Raw genomic sequence first — 17347 nt, 5'->3', positions numbered from 1 at the left:
GTAGATAAAAAAGAAATGCAGTGAATTTAGAAACAGATGAGGAAAATAAATTCCTTAATATTAAACATATAAAGCAAGGAAGAAATCACCAGTAGTGGCGCAATGATAAAAATCAGACTTACACTGAATGTGTAAATGTGCTATATAGAATTATAGATGAACCAAAATCGCATAATTAGTTTGGATATCCTAGATTGTTATTCACAAATATTTCCAAAAGTAGTATTATTAGAGAATAAAGCACCTAAAGAAGTAATCTCATGCTTCAATTGGTATTAGCTGACATTCCAAGTGTGGGAACAACTGATAAGAACTGCAATTTGATTACTGTGTTTTTAACGGTGTTTTTAAAACATCATGTACCTATACCACTTCAAGCCCAGTGCATTCATATATCCTCCGGAAGGTATTATTTTTTTAAAAAGAATGATCTAAGAGAATAAGAATGAGGATCAGAGTCGCATATGACATCATTAATAGGGCAGCATGTTAATGAATAACCTGAATACAAAGACTTTCTGCTGTTGAGCTGTTGTTCAGTCCAATGTTGAGAACAAGGCCATCCGAAAGAAGCCTGTTGAGCTTGCTTAGTGAATTCCAGCAGGAACAAGAAAAGACATCTTTGGTTTCTTCCACAGAAGGAGGAAACACAGATGGATTCCAAATTTCAAAGATCAGAAATAGAACAAACTGTATAAGAGGCAATACAGAGAGCTTCATGGAAAAGACCAAGCATTAATTCAGAGGTTAAAATCCAAGAGGTGCTGCAGAGATCTTCAAAACAAAGAAGGCAAGACAGGAATTGATTGACAGTCTTTGATATTTGCATTATATTATCACTAATTTCTATGTTTCCTTCAGAAGGAGAGCTGTAAAGTTATCTGGGCCACAAAGAATTCTGATCCCAGTCAGCAATTGTCACTGCTGGTTGACAGAAACATGACACAAAGGAGACATGCAGACCTTTTCTCCTTTCTATAAAACATATTAGTTAATGTGCTATTTTATCAAAAACATAAGTCAAAGCTCTGATTGATCATAATTTTAAACAATATATATATAATGCTATAGATATGACATACATATCTTCCAAAGAGGAATATTCAAACGATGCAAAATCAAAAAATGTTGTATATTAAATTTATATACATGTAAATGTTGTATATGTTGTAAATTAAATTTATGTCTATATAAAGTTTTCTTCTGTATTTTCTAATATATTTGCTGGAATACGTAGGATCTGTTTTGCTCATATAATCAATTTCTGTAATGCCAGCACATTCTTCATAAAGACCAAATTCCTGAGAAGAACATATTTCACAAATGTGTTATATGGTAAAGAGCAAGTCAATGCCATTTCAGATTATGTCAGGTGAGCAGAGCAGCTATTCAGGGAACCAAATGGAAGTTGTCTGCATTTTCAGTTCTGCGCTACGCAAAACACATGAACTAAACCAGGCATTCACAAAAGGTTTTCAAAATGTCTACTTTTTGCTGCTTAGAAACTCATTCTAAATTTTTGGAAGTTCTACTTACATTTTTGAAGACCTGAAAAATATCAGTGGTGCTTTAGCACTTGAAGGCAGGAATTCTTTGCAACTTTTTCAGTGTTATTATCCACTGAGCCAAAAAGTTAAGGCAGTGTGATAGCGATACCAGGAGAAGGTAAATACATCCAGTCCCAGCACTGTTCCTCCAGTGTAGCATGTCATGGGAGGTTATGCTTCAATTCCTGGCTTCAGCAACCATTTAGGAGAAGAATTTGCTAAGTATACTGATGTCTGGAGCAAGCTGATGCCCAGGAAATTTGATGTAAACACACTGCTCTATTCAAGCAAAGCCCCTAAGGCTAACAGAAGAGTTTGCGTTCCTTTACATCAATATTTGAACCTAAAGAAAAACCTGTTTTCTCCTACCTCATTCAGCTTTCTATATACCTCCATAATGTAGGTAATACCTCCATAATGTAAATAATCGCCTTGCAAATACGTGCAAGAATTGCATTATACCCTTTAAGTTTATTTCAAAACTGAACATTAAAAATTCACTTTCAAGTCCGTCACCTTTGTTGCAGTAACAAATTATACATTTTTTCTAATTTTCCCTGAAAAATAGTCCCAACTGAAATATTTAGCAACCATTTTGTAATTCACAAGCTTCATGTGACAAGCCACATTCATTTCAATTTTCAAGTTAACTGATCATACATCATTTCAGTTTTCAAAATGAATTTGCTATAAGAGTATAAAATTACTTCTAGCAAAGTTATATTAATTACCTTACATTTAACTGGCTAAAAAACTTAGCACAAATACTTTTTACTCCCCACCAAGAGCTTCCTGGGTTACAAAGAAGACAAACAAGAGGAAAAAAGTGGTACTTTTTTCAAATGTTCAGTAAATCTATTGTCTACTTCCACAGCCCACGAGCCTCTTTTTGGTTCTTGTATTAGGACTGTTGATAGTCAAATACCTCAAGCTGGACTCATTTCCAAGTAGTGTGAAAGAAATTGTTTTCCTTGCAAGTAAAGTTGTGAACAAGGTGTTAAAGCAAAAAAGTAAGTAGTGACAAGCATGCTCGGGAACATTTAGTAATGGCTCCAGCTTAGACAAGCAAACAAAAGCATTAATGTGATTGTTTTTTTCAAATAGTCATGCTTGCATGGCTCCTGCAGTAAAGGGATAACATTGGTAATTTGAATCATAGATTCTAAATTTAATTAAAATCTAAGTGAAACAGAAGACATAAGCTGAAAGACTGATTTTTAGTGTAACATGCTTTGTTTCTAATGGACAGTGTCCTGTAGATTTGTGCTAGAAACGGTGTCCACAGGACATACAAAGAACACAAAAAGAGGACTTCTGGCTCAGAAGAACCATATATCACCAATACTGAGAGGGTGTATCGTGTGAAATGCTTCTGTACGCTTGAACTTTCCTTACATTCTTCCCCTAAACAGGCACAGGGGCCCCTCCCAGAGGCAGAATCCTAAGATAGACACTTGTCATGTCCCTGAGCAAATACCTGACCCTGAGCTCTTTAAGGTGTCTTTGAGGCAGAGTGTCTTCCAGGCTCCATCTCTGAACTCTTTATTCTACCAATGTTTATTGCTATGGCAGTTGCACTTTCACATAGTTAGTCCCATGTTATTAGCTAGTCTCCTGAATCACTGGTTAGAAACCATTCTGTGAAACAAATATAATTCCCTCTAGGAACAAGCAAGTTGAACAATACTAATATCCTCTTTTATTATTGCTTTTGCTGAGATTTCAAGTACTATTTATGCACTGACACTTGAGTTATAATGTACCATGATTAGACCTCCTATCTCACATTCCATTGCTTCTAGTCGTATAGATCAACCATTAGTATGAAATAAAATGTTTCCACAGTCTTGCTAAGAATCTTATTAATTTGATCACTTTGCCTTCATAGTAGCATTGTTGGGACAAGAGGAACACAAAAAAATTTATAACATATTTAATCCATTCCAGTAAAAAGATATGTTGTATATTTAAACTCAAGCAGGAAAGTATATGGATGATTTATCATTCCAGGCGTATTCCAAGCAGTATCATTTCCCAGATTGGACAAGGAGGATGCAAAAGACCAACCACAGCGATAAGTATTTCCAGTTCCTTCAGGCACTACTCAATCACACCTCTGTGCTGGTAATTCTTTCAATTCCCTTTTCTAATGTTTTAGTCCTATCTAAACAGCATTCTTTTGATTGTTCTGTTTATCAGACAATGAGAAATGTTTCAGTTCCTCATATATTATAAACTATAACACCACTGATTGCAAAAAGTGATTCATCATGATGTTTCAGCAACTGTAAGAAAGGCTTTTCCCATATAGATACATTTATAAAAATGGTATCTTTAGAAACTCTTATTCTTGAGGAGTATTTTGAAAAAAAAATTACAGAATCAAGGACAGTATGAATGAAAATGCTGTGAACAAGGATATTTGAATGCTAACAGATAATTCCTTCATAGGAATATTCCAAGGATTATATTCTAAGGAATTAATTTCTATCATCAATCTACTAGTAGATAGTTTGGACACATTACACTCAATGTGTAATGAAGACATAAAAACTATATCATTATGAAACCTGAATTCAATCTTAGTCAAAGTCCTTTATTAAAGAGATTATCATCAAGTGTGTCACTCATCTGAGTTTCTGTCATATGGTTCCTTATTGTAGTAAACATTCTGAGATAGCAGAATCACAAACGGTATTTGCTATTCCCATCATGTTGTCTATTGTATTATAGCATCTGAACACATAATCTTCCATTTGGACTTTGATCCAAATATGGGAAACATTTAGAAGTGATGTGCAAATATGAAAATATGAGGATTCTATGAGATTTTTGATCTTTTTTTTTTAACTCTAGGGAAATAGATGCCAGCAGACCATTGTTACAAGAAAAAAAAAAAAAAAAAAAAAAAAGAGAGAGAGAGTAATGTTGCAAGAAGTCATTATGAAGGAAACAACAAACCAAACAAAATATAATGTAAGACACATTAATAAATAAATAAATAAACTAGAAAACCACTTAGTTATCTCCAAAGTATCTGGTACAGTTAAGTAAATATGACTAATAAAGCCAGAAAATGTTTGATACAGACATTGTTAAAAGATTTACTTGTCTTGGGACCTACAACATAGCCTTCCAAAAGAAATGTGTCCCACTCTTCACAAAAAGGAGAGAACAGATGCTGTACTTATCTCTTCCAGGGAAGCTGGGCATCACTAAGTGGAGCTAGGCAGTGCTCTTTCGGAAAGGACAAGAGCTGGGTACTACATTGATAAAGAAAATAAGACTTCAGAAAGAAAATGAAGCCCTTCCTGGAGGCTAGCTAAAACACTGAAATGGGTTTGACATCTTGTTCATCTATGCTGCAGACATGGTCATGATGTTTTGCACACTATTTGCAGGGGAACACCTGCAAGTGTTCCTGTGTAACTGTGCAAGTGACCATCACGGCCAGTGTATATTTCCTAAGGGCTGGATGTATTACATCTGATAGTACCAGAAAACAGCAGAGTCTTCCCTGAGCAACTGATGTCAGTAATCCATTAATGCGATAGCCTGTATTGATTCTGCTCCTTCCATATTTCTGCCCTCACTAAACACTTCAGAATTTGCCAAGGATACTGAGAATTAAAAAAAAAAAAAAAAAGTGATTTTATCACATCAATCACTTTGAACAAGGACATTCTACTATCTTTTACAGATGTATTTAAGATTCTCATCATTAGGATACCCACAGGCCACAAAAACAGCCTGCAAAAGTTTTATATCAGTTCAAAGCATATATGTGTTTGTGTATGCACCTCTAAATGGCATGAGTGAGGAAAGATAAAAGCAAAACTGTCATTCTCTACCACAATTTCAATCTGTGCATTCATTGTCATTCTCTTTCTATTACATATATATATGAGACAAGTCCAAATTTCAACACCTCAGTTTCCTTAAACAGGTTTTATTAATCGGATAAGCACAAAGTAGCAGGGGCCACCTCAGTTCAGTTGAACTGTCCAAAATCTTATGGTAGGCAAGGAGATGGAGGCAGGTGAGCATTATTTGAAATCGCCTGGGGTATCCCATTGGCCTATACATGCCCTCAAGAAGGGTGTGGGAGTCCTGCAGGTTTTTCCTCAGCTCTGACATCCCTGTGGAGGAAGCTTTACATGTGACTTATCAACAATATTCAGGCAATGTAAATGAGAGCTGACATCAGTTTAGCTGTCTGAGATAAGTTTGTAATCCCTTATTCACCATATTCAGAGATTTTCCAGCCATACCATATTGCCCTGACAAAACAGTATTTTCATAAATTTGCTTAAGTCATCCTTTAGACAAATAGATGTGAAATGCCTCAAGTACTATATACATATAACTGTTAATCAGCCAGGAGATACTACAATCAAGTTTCATCAAAAGTTTTTTTTATTTGGATGGGCCACTGAACAGGAAATAAATCCCTGGAAAATTTCTGAATCACCTAAACCAGTGTTTTCCAAACTGGAAGTCCAATCCCAAGTATAGTCATGAACTTCTGAGAAATCCACTTTTTTCTCATAATCACACTTGCATTATATTAATAAAATATGACTAGTTTGTAAATGAGATTGTAACTGGAATCTGTTTAGGAACAAACACCCACACAGATGATGCAAGTGCAAAATTAACCATTCCAACAATGCTTTAGGAATAATTTAGATTAAAATGATTTCATGGTTCTGCAGCTGTCTCCAACAGAGGTATATTACATGTATTAGTACCTAAAATGTTTGTTGACCTTATCATCTTTCACTTTATCCAAGTTTTGATTTGTTAGTTCAAGTTAATGCCATTCAGAGGCTAGAACATCCTTTTCATCTTTGGAAAGAGCAAAGAGATAAACCTTGGAAAGCTGAACAAAAATTAAAAGGAACACAGTAAATGCAGCTTGTAGTGAAATCAGAGAAGCTGGATGCATCTCAATTCATCAGAAAGTTAAGAACTTTTTCTAGCTAACTATTGTGTTTCCTACACATGCACCCTGAAATATGCTGTGGTGCAAAAATATACACAGAAAATAATTTTTCTTTCCTGCTGATTTATTTATATGACACCGGCATTCACGGATGCCAACATTTTATTGTATACAGAGTGTCAGTCACAGATACGCACTGTGCAAGGAGGAAGCACCTCTCCTGAAATTGCTTTGCCAAGCCCTCGTTGCAGATTCAGTGAGTCAGAAGGCTTTTTACTTTCATAAAGTCTGCACCACCGGGCCTGGAACACACTGCGCTCGACAGCTTCTGAAGACATCCCCACAGAGGGAGCACAAAATAATTGTAACCCCCAGTGCAACTAACTCTCAGTCCTGGGTTTTCACTATACCTCTGTGTGAGAGCTTCTCCAGGATGATCCTTAGGCGCTGAAGAACAGGGGGTGAAATGTCGTATTTGTATATGTCTATTACTGGCACTTGCTGACATCTCCCAAATATTCCATCTGCAGAAGAGAGAAAAAGAAAAGGAAAAACATACAGTTCATTTTCTGAGAGTAAGAAATGTGTGATGAGATGCGCATTTCCAATGTATCCTAATTATATACTCAAGGGACCTTTTAAAAGACACTTTAAAAAGTTATCAAAGGACTACTGAAGTCATGAGGCAGGGTATTTTCTATCAAAATAAATAAATACTGGAAAGAATATTATTTGGGGGAAGAGTCTACTGTATAAGTTATGACTGCAGTTTTCTTTATAAAGTTATTTCAGACTTCTGCCTCCCAAATCTTTTGATGTAAGACTTCTTTACTGCCAATTCAGTAGGAAAAAATTGGTGTTCAGAGCCTACTATGTTGCAGATGAAAAGCACAGCATCCAGAAATATAAATATTAATTTGCAGAAACTATGAGGATTTGCTGAAACGTTTTTAATGCAAGAGCTGTGTGTTAGGCATTGGTAAATGAGAACTGAATCCATAATGGCTAGCAAAGGCTCATTTCAAGAAGTACCCTCTAATGAATGCAATAAAAGAAAGCTGCTCACAGAACAATGAGATATTAATGTGGCCTAATTTATTTAGCTCCGTTCCATTTGTCTAAAATGACAGACTCTTCTCATCAATGTCTTTTCAAATCACACCTTCTAATTAATTTAGCTTCTTATTAGTCTTTATTTAGAGAATTGTTCATTTTGAGACAAGCTTCCTGTGTATGTGTGGGAGGAACAGAGAGTTCAAACATTCAAATTACCTTTCTCTCTTTCACACAAAAGACTAATTCAGAGCCTAGGTGCTTCACATGCAATCTGACCATCTGCAATCCTAGGCCTCTGAGAAAGAAAGTGGGTTCATTTATTGTTCAAAACAGTTCAGTTCCATACAGTGATCCAAAGGAAGCAATTTAAATGCAACAAGTTTAATTAGCAAAATATTCTGCTGCAGTACTAGTTTTAACATAGTAATTACTTCTGCTCTGATATTACATCTATGCTCAAAGAGAGCTACATCAGATTAGCAGAAAATAACGGTAAGTATTAATTTGCAAATGTCCATTACTTTCTCTGCTACTTCACAGAGCTAAAAGACTACAAATGGAAACTACAGACACAGCTGTTCACTAAACACAAATAATGGCATAAAAGAAAATAAACCAATCCAGGATGCAGAAAAAAAAATAAGCATTATTAGCCTTCACTGTTAAATACAAATACCCCATTGAAATTAGCCAACTTCTGCTTTCTTCACCTTTCCAATCCTCCAGCCAGTTACAACAGCTAAATTAAGTTAATCCAAATTAAAAAATTTACTTCTCAGTCTATTTTTTTTTTTAATGGGAAACTAGGTTTAGAAACCACATGTACAGATCTGGTTTATTTTTCTGCCATATGATGTATAAAGCAGCATAACAGCAGATTAAAATATTATGGGTGGAATATTCACCTCTGCTTAAGAACCTGTTGCTGTTGGAAATGAGCAAAATATATAAATATCAGTCACTCGTAAGTGGGTGGATAATGGGAATAAATAAGGTCTTGATTCAAAAAAGAACAGAACATTTCTGTTTAAGGACAGGACTGTTCTTAAAGAACCATGATTTGAAATACCACCATTACTGGATATAAACAATTAGGACAAGAAGCACTTAATATTATTTGATTTTTTAAAAAATAATATACATTAAACATAATTATAAATTTATTTCTCAGTCCAGAGAAGCATTCATTCTTAAATATAGACTAAAAATGTTCATATTAGTACCATTTAAAAACATTTTAATAGACATAAAAGCTAATTCATCCACAAAATCGAAGAGGCCATAAACCAGTTTTCAGAAACCTTTAGCCCACTGCTGTTGAATACAGCAAAAAGTATTTAAATTCTAAAATTAACAATTATCATATGAGCTTGGGCAACCCAAACACCATAGGGCTTAGGAAGAAACTGCAAATTATTTTGGCTTTTGTACTTGAAATATGGGCACAACGAGCTTTAAAGAGCTGCAATCCTAAACAACGCTCTGCTCTGCTATCTGCAGCACCAGGAGGGTTGAGGAAGAGAAATATGCCCCATGGAGCGGTTGGTAAATACCATCGGTAAAATAGGAGGGTCTTTACAGTGGGGATTACAGTTGGACTGGAGTTGTGTAAACAGTGGATTTCATAGTTAAGTGCAGTAAAAAATAATAAAATTAAATTAAATTAAATTAAAATAAAATAAAATAAAAAATAAAATAAAAAATAAAATAAAATAAAATAAAATAAAATAAAATAAAATAAAATAAAATAAAATAAAATAAAATAAAATAAAATAAAATAAAAACAGTAATCTTCCTAGGTTGTTCTGTTAGATTTTTATTTGATTGCAAGGCTTCTGTGGCAAGATTTAAAGACTAAATAATTAATTTGAGGTTGAATGTTCAATTTTCAGGGTACCTCTCCATTAGACCTGCTAAAAGTTCCATAGATTACTGGGGGGGGGGGGGGGGGGAACAAGCAAGAGACATTTAAAAATATAATAATAATAAATAATAATAATAATAATAAGTAAATGCTTCGCCTTCTTTCTTTCCAAGAACACTATTTGGCAGATTTGGCCCAAAGTCATAAATGGCATTGGTCCAGCACAAACCTTGTTTTAACAGAATCACAGAATCACGGAATATCCCAAGTTGGAGGGGACCTGCAAGGATCATCAAGTCCATCTCCTGGCTCCACAAAAGGTAACTAAAAATCAGCCCCTATGTCTGAGAGAGGTGTCCAGGTGCTTCTTGAACTCCAGCAGGCTCTGTGATGTGACCACTGCCCTGGGCAGCCTGTCCCAGTGCCCGACCACCTCTGGGTGCAGAACCTTTCCCTAACCCCCAGCCTGACCCTCCCCTGTCCCAGCTCCATGCCGTTCCCTCGGGTCCTGTCGCTGTCCCCAGAGAGCAGAGCTCAGCGCCTGCCCCTCCGCTCCCCTCGTGAGGGAGCTGCAGGCCGCCATGAGGCCTCCCCTCAGTCTGCTTTGCCCTAGGCTGAACAAACCAAGGGACCTGAGCTGCTCCTCATACATATGCCCCTCTAGACCCTTCTCATAGCCCTCCTTTGGATACTCCCTAATAGTTTTATGGCCTTCTTATACTGTGGTGCCCAAAACTGCATGTACTTAAGGTACTATGCAGCACAGAGCAGAATGGGACAATCCCTTCCCTTGACGGTTAACCATGCTTTGCTTGATGCACCCCAGGACACAGAATGCCAGCTTACCCTGCTACAACCTATCTAAAAATATTGCAGTCTTTACAAGGAATGACTACATGGTGCACCCTTCCAGATGAGCAGCCCCCACCTCCAGAGCAGGGCGATGCAGGACCCCAGAAGCCTGCAGTATGCCTATTTCACTGGAAAAAAAAAAAAAAGAAAAAGGAAACTAGAAAAGCTTCCAGATTTTACAGAAGATATCATACAGTGAAGGAAGTTCAAAACATGACTGATGCTTTAATAACCACCATCCAAGGAAAAGCACTGTAGGCCCACAGCCATTAAGAGTGTGTTCGCACTGAACTTTGATTAAAATAGTATTCCAAGAAAGACAGTAATATGCGAGAGACATCTGCTCTTTACACATGCCCAGAATGAGGGAAGGTTGAGACAACCGATCAATATACACATATGGTTGCTATTAAAGTGCTATCATTTGCTAACAGTTAGCAAAAAGTAGTATCTGAAATTTCCATAGTAATACCGTGTAAGTTATACTTAGATCTGGGAACATCTGCGCTGGCAGCATTGTAATGTTGACTTTTAGATAGCTTCTCCATTTGTTTCCAAAGAAGAAACTAAAACACAGGAATAATATACCCAGGGAGATGGTGAGATACTTCCTTATGTATTTAGCTACTTTGTTACCGTGTTTAATATTCCAAACGTATTTTTTAGGAACTCCTCTTTAAAAGCTTGCATTTTGACAAAGACATATTACATAGTTAGATGCTAATACTAAAATACAGAAATTTAACCTTACCCAGATGCCCAACAAAATCTCAAATGAACCTCTCAGATGAATCTCTTCTATTAGAGACAACGCTATGGACCATGGTACATTATTTACATGAATTAGTGGATATTTATGCCACCTACTGAGGAAGGAAGCACCACACACACTGCATTCATGAATGACATCTAGGTACTGAATTATGTAAAAGGAGGCCATGAAAATCTATAGTTTAAAACAGATTTTTGGGAAGTTTATTGTGTCAACATGTTCAGTTGGTAAGGTAAGCAGGCATCATGCTGAGCAGGTGGTCAAAAGTCTTTAGAAACTTATGGAGTGACCACCTTTACCTTGAAGGCAAGGTTATTTGTGGGCAGCTGATTCATTCATTTGTAGTGTTTACTACAAAAGAAAAACAAACAAACAAAAATAATATTAGAGTCTAATAAGCTGTCCATGGCTACAGAAACATATCCCATCCTGAAACCATACTTGGTGTATGACTAATCTGAGAATCCAAAGATGTATACAAGATTTGGCCTAGTTTTAAACACCAGGAAGAAAAAAAAAAAAAAAAAAAAGACTGAGTACTTGTTGAATGAATTTTGCTGCTGAGCAAAGCTATGAGGACTGGTAGAGGCATTGGAGTTTATCTGCAGGCAGATGAAAGCTTAATAGATGGAAATTAAAAGATTGTGTTCTGCAGTAATTAATTATTTAGATCTACATGCAGTGAAATTTTTGCATGGCGCTGACAAGTGACCTTTGCAGAAGAGCCTCCAAGCTGCTGATTTGGAGCACCCAGTCTTGCTGCTGCCCAAGTTTCCTGCAGCAGCAGGGAAGGAAGCAGACAGAAACAGTATTTGCATACAGACACCAACCAACACTTCAGATTCCTTACTATAATTACCTGACAATTGTTGAAGAATTATGAAGTAAAGCTTTGTCTAAAAAGTTTTGCCCCATATTGTAGGCATTGTGTTTTGTTCCTGTGCTGTAATGTGAACAAGAAAGCCCACAGTAGATGAAAGATCCAGCAGTAGATGAAATTGCATCTGCTGCCACCTCTGTCTCATTTGTGCTCATGCAGTTATCATCAGAGGACTTTCCCTAATGCCTCTTTACAGATTTCAGTGGGCACCAGCCTTCAGCAACCAAACCTTCTGGAAGAACATTCTTTCTTTTCACTGAGCATGGACACTTCACTCACCTTCCCCTGGCTTTGGGTTTAAGGAGCTGTTAGCTCCAAGAGTAGTCCAGGACTAATGAGAATGCCAATACTTAGTGTCAAGCTTAGAGCCCCATTTTCCGACTGGAAAGAACAAACCATATTCCAATGAAAAGCATTATATCTACATCTCAAAAGTCCCATGATACTGGACTTCATGGTTACAGACATTAAATGTTCTAGAAAGTATGAAGGAGAGTGTTGAAGTATTTTACTTTTCTCTCCCTGCTGTTTCTGTCTAGTAAGGTCTTTGTTTCCAAAATCCTTTTGCAAAAAAAGACAAAAAGATACCATTCCTTGAAGAGTACATTAAGCTGCATTTTGGGAAGTTTATTTCAGAAGACATAGCCCACAAATCTACACTCATTTATAAGGAAGCTCTTCAGCAAACAACGTATTTTTAATATTCACTTAAAAAAAAACGTTCATACTTTAGATGTTTCCCTTAAAATTCTCTTTATGAGCGAGGTAGAGATCACAAAGAGCAGCAGTGGCTTCCACAGTGTCATTTCTCATGTAATGTTTTGAAAATATTACTTCAATGCTTTCAAACAGCAAATGCTTACAAGTCTCACTGCAGCAGTTCAGCAAAGCTGCTGCCTGCAAGCATGGTTAACTGCATTGCAAATCTGCAGTGCTCCATGGAGAATGCTGCCTTCATAGGAGGCAATCTCTTCCCCATCCCAACCCCACCCTCCACCCCCCCCCCCCCCCCGTTAAACTTTTAAAACCTTTTTACCATTTTATTTTGCTTATCTAGGCGCAGCCTCAGTAGTCCTTGGTTATTTCCATTTCGGAGCAGTAAGAGTGGCATCTAGTGGACAGTTTCGCGCTCCAGGATCAGTCCTGAAGCAATTGCTATTCACCTGCTAAATTTATTGCTTTCAGATGCATTTGACTTCATCTGGAATACACAGCTATGAAGTTACAGCCTCCCTCAGCCTTCCCCATCGAAATGGCTAATAGGTGTGTGGAAATTTTTAGGGCAGTTAGTTAAAATTAAGGAATACAATACCTAAAAATATAGTTATGGCTATTTATTTCTAGAATTAACACATTATTAAGAAAGCAAACAAAATGCACGCATTGTTTTTAAAAGAGTAGGTAGTGGTATTCTGCTTTTGCTAACACTTAGGGCATAATACATTATATAATAAAAGTAAATCCTCAACTGTAAATAAAACACAAATAATATTTTTGTAGATTTATGGTTTAGATTTAATAGAGACACCATTAGAAACAGAAAATGATAAAGTTAGGAGTTCTAAACTTGAGAAAAAATACCCAACAAAAAACCGCCATGTACTGTATATTAACAATGGTCCATGAATACACTCCTCATCAGCAACTACATAAACTGCTGCCTGAAAGTCAAAGGTAACTTATAAATTCTGCTGAAAGCCAGATCACTTAACAGTCCTGTGAAAGGGCTCTAACAAGATTTAACACCTTTCTTCACCTCGTTGGACACAGACATTTAGGGATAAAACTGCATGGCTGGTTTTCAACCAAGAAACCCCAAACCTGATTGAACATCTGGAATATTTCTGATTATGGAAACAATTTGATGGCATGCTAGCAATTATGAAAGTGCTCGTATTAAATGCTAAAATTTCACAATAACAGCAGTATTAGTTAACTCTTATGCAAGTGCTGTGATAGGGCTGGGATTTGCAAAGCTCCAGATTCTCCTGAGGCACTAATGAAAGCTCCTCTGAGGTTTGCAGTCTCCTCGAGGAGCAATTCTGCGAGCAAGTTCTGGAGGACTCTGTTCTTCCTTCATCAGAAAACAGATATAACCTTCAACAGAAGGGAGATGTCATTCCAGGAAGTGTTTCTGTGCTAACCTGTAATTTAAGTGGTGGATTGCATGGTCCCAAAATATAATGCACACTTTCCCTTGAGAATTTTTTTGTTACAACTAAAATATATAAACTGTAGAGAAAGTAACTAAAAAAAATGCTACTCTCAGTTGAGTACAACAAAAAGAGGAAAGGAAAGGATTGTGACAAAGCTATCTACAGTTTAACAAAGCAAGAGCAGTCTAGCTATGAAAATAAGTGCTGCCTACTTCCCCTCCCCCCCCCCCCAAAAAAAAAAAAAAAAAATCAGCCAGGACTACAAGCTGTCCAGATTTCAATGTCTGCTTTCTGTGATTCACAGCACAGAAGCAAACATCAGTCTTAATGGGTCCTGCATCGGTCTCCCAACCAGAGCAACAATGGCTATTCCTGGGCAGGAAAGGGCAGAAGGGAGTTCAAGAAAAGGAAAAAGCAGAGGTGTAAAGAGAGCAAGTCTTATTTTTTTTGCTGCTTGAGATGATGTTCCAATAATAATGTGCAATAATGCTTGAATAACTTAGCATTTCTTAGAGATCCAAACTCAAGTTTTCCACAATCTAGGTAACTATGTGGAATAAAAACTGTGAAAACTGTGGGTTTTGTCTCCATGATTAAGAAGAGAGAGGATGACAGAGCTCTGACTGTCTTGCTCTGTGACATTTTCCACATCCAGGTGATCACTGCAGACTGCAAGCCACAAATCCAGCTGCATCTACTTTTCATCACAGAGACCAACCCAGATTTGAGGCAACCTTTGAGAAAATACCCAAACTCTAATTGTAATATATTAAGAGGCATTTCTAAGCAAAACTACATGCTCAATATTAACCATGATGTCTTTAAGAAAAAAATATAAAAAATAAAAAAAAGGAGCTTTCAATCCAAATTATCTGAATAGCAACTTCTTTTTTTGACAGTAATGGTACTAAAGAGAAAAGAGAGGAAAGGCTCAAACATATAAATCCTTCTCCAACTGGAAAGATACCTTAAATTCAAGTATAAGTCAAGTATTAATAGACTTACATTAAAGCTATCTCTTTAGCACATTTAGTCACTGGACTGCAGGATTAACATGGAAGTTTTTACTTTACATTGCTATCTCGTTACAGATAAATTTGAGCAATGTACCACCCCCCAACTAGAAAAAGCTTTTTCCAGTGTACAGAGAAAATACTGCACTAAATTCTGACCAGATCATTACTGTGAAAATATGGATAAACTACAGAACAGATACAGAGAAAATGGAAAGAAAGGTGATAGCCACATAGATCCTTAAACACTGAGCTATCTGACTGAGGGTGGTGAGGCCCTGTCCCAGGCTGCCCAGACGAGCTGTGGCTGCCCCATCCCTGGCAGTGCCCAAGGCCAGGCTGGATGGGGCTGGGGGCAGCCTGGGCTGCTGGGAGGGGGTCCTGCCCATGGCAGGGGGTTGGAACTGGGTGGGCTTAAAGGTCCCTTCCAACCCAAACTGTTCTCTGATTCTATGGTTCTTTATGGGAAAAAGACTGGAAGTCTATGCAACCTGGTTGATTAATTATTTATGACATTCTTGGGAGAAATGGAGTGAAAAGACAAAAGTGAACAAACTGAATTAGAACAAGTTTCAAGCAGGGAGAAAGTATTTTGAAGCTGTTCAACAGCTTCCTGAAAGAGCAATGCAGCTCCCTTTTGCTTGGACTGTTTACTATTGAGCCAGCACAGTGGGGAATGATGAAACAGGAACAATTCTTTTTTTTACTGAATATGCAATTAGGAACAGAGGTTACTGGAGGGACTAAGGATTTATTTATGGAAGCAATGACATGCAAATATACTAATGCTTATTTATGCACACTAATTTTCCAAGTATCACTGAGATGTACTTCAGTCACTTCAAGGATCCCCATTACATTTTCGGTTGGTGCCAAGAACCACTTTGGTGCTGGCAATGTCTTCAGTTTGTGATCAGACTAGAGCTGCTCTTGCATCTGTATTCCCAAGGCAAAAATAACTCTGCAAGAAAACATGTTCAGCAAAATGGATTTCTGCATTAATTTTCATTTGGTATTAAAAACAAAGTAGTGAAGGTTTTAACTGGAGTCCAAGAGCTAAGTGCCAAGAACTCGTATTTGAAGAGTTATTTATTATGGGTTTGCAGGAGACAGTGTTCTCATGAAAACATGACTACTGACCATTGCATTCATATTCATTACTGGCAATATCTACTAGTTAGGTCAAATTTCCTTGCTGACCTTTGCCAAACTTGAAGCTTCCTAGACCTTTGCAGAACAATATTTATTGAGACAGCAGATGACTTTTGTAATCTGAGCTACTGAATTTATTCCTAAATGGAATTGACTTCAAATATGCATGAAATTATAGTAATAAAGATCTCCATCTTGTTCCCTAGCTGCAAAGTATTACAAAAATTACGGAAAATTATGTTATGCCCACCTGAACACATCAGCAGAAATTCTAAATGCATTCCTTTACAAAGGGGAGGAGAAACTCTTTGAAATTAGGGTAACTGCACACAGCGCACCCAGTGGACTGATTAAAACTTTTTGGAGCTACCTTGAACATCATACTTGCTTTAGTATGAAATATCAGCATGCCTATAGAAGCCAGACCACCAAGCAAGCCTACAAACAGGCACTGGGACAGCCAGGAACCTCACCTCAAGCTTAGACAGAGAAATGCTAACTGCTTCTGCTTCTTCTGAAAAGACAATGAATAATCTGACATTTCTCAAACAAAATGTGTTTTAAGACAGCTAAATATATTACATACCTAGGACCGCCTATCAGAAGCTGCATCCAGCAGCTATTTCAGAAGCAGCTTCGCTAATGGCAAGAGGTGACAGGAATGACAAAATCACAGTCCTCCTTGCTTGGTTCAGACCTCAGAGTTCAGTCAGAGACAGTTCCAGGACAAAAACACTCATAAGGTTTGTGAATAGATGAACGTGACAGCAATAATTTGGAATAAGGAGGTGATGTCATTCACTGTGCAGCATTGATGAGGTCAGTATGGGAATACAGAGTTCTGGTCTCCAAATTTTAAAATGAGTGATAAATTTTGGAAAGGACACTGAGAGAAGCAAAAGAGATTATCTATGGGATGGAAAAAGCCCTACAGTGAAAAGCCTTTTCCAGTGCAAAAGTCTGCCTTCAGCACAGAGGATGATCTTTTGTATCTCTAAGTAAGCCCACAGACAGATGAAATGATATGGGAATGGAGATGTGCAATAGGACTGCGAAGTATTTTATTCTCCTCAGCTTTACTGCTGCACATAACTTCTTCTAAGATTTGCA

The 17347-nt window shown here is 37.1% G+C and overlaps 1 protein-coding gene across 2 annotated transcripts in view; it reads right to left on the bottom strand.

Annotated features, from left to right (window-relative positions):
• The window catches only part of PTPRN2 (protein tyrosine phosphatase receptor type N2), a 643897-nt gene that overhangs the window by 474416 nt on the left and 152134 nt on the right, over nucleotides 1-17347 (bottom strand). For both annotated transcript variants that reach the window (XM_027450443.3, XM_038174330.2), the window contains exon 3: nucleotides 6903-7016. In XM_027450443.3, coding sequence (XP_027306244.3) covers nucleotides 6903-7016 — 114 coding nt within the window. The remainder of the gene's footprint in view (nucleotides 1-6902; nucleotides 7017-17347) is intronic.

Source organism: Anas platyrhynchos, chromosome 2, assembly GCF_047663525.1.
Source record: "Anas platyrhynchos isolate ZD024472 breed Pekin duck chromosome 2, IASCAAS_PekinDuck_T2T, whole genome shotgun sequence".
Taxonomy (NCBI): domain Eukaryota; kingdom Metazoa; phylum Chordata; class Aves; order Anseriformes; family Anatidae; genus Anas; species Anas platyrhynchos.
Note: the sequence above shows the minus strand (reverse complement) of the source record. Positions and strands in the feature narration are given on the sequence as shown.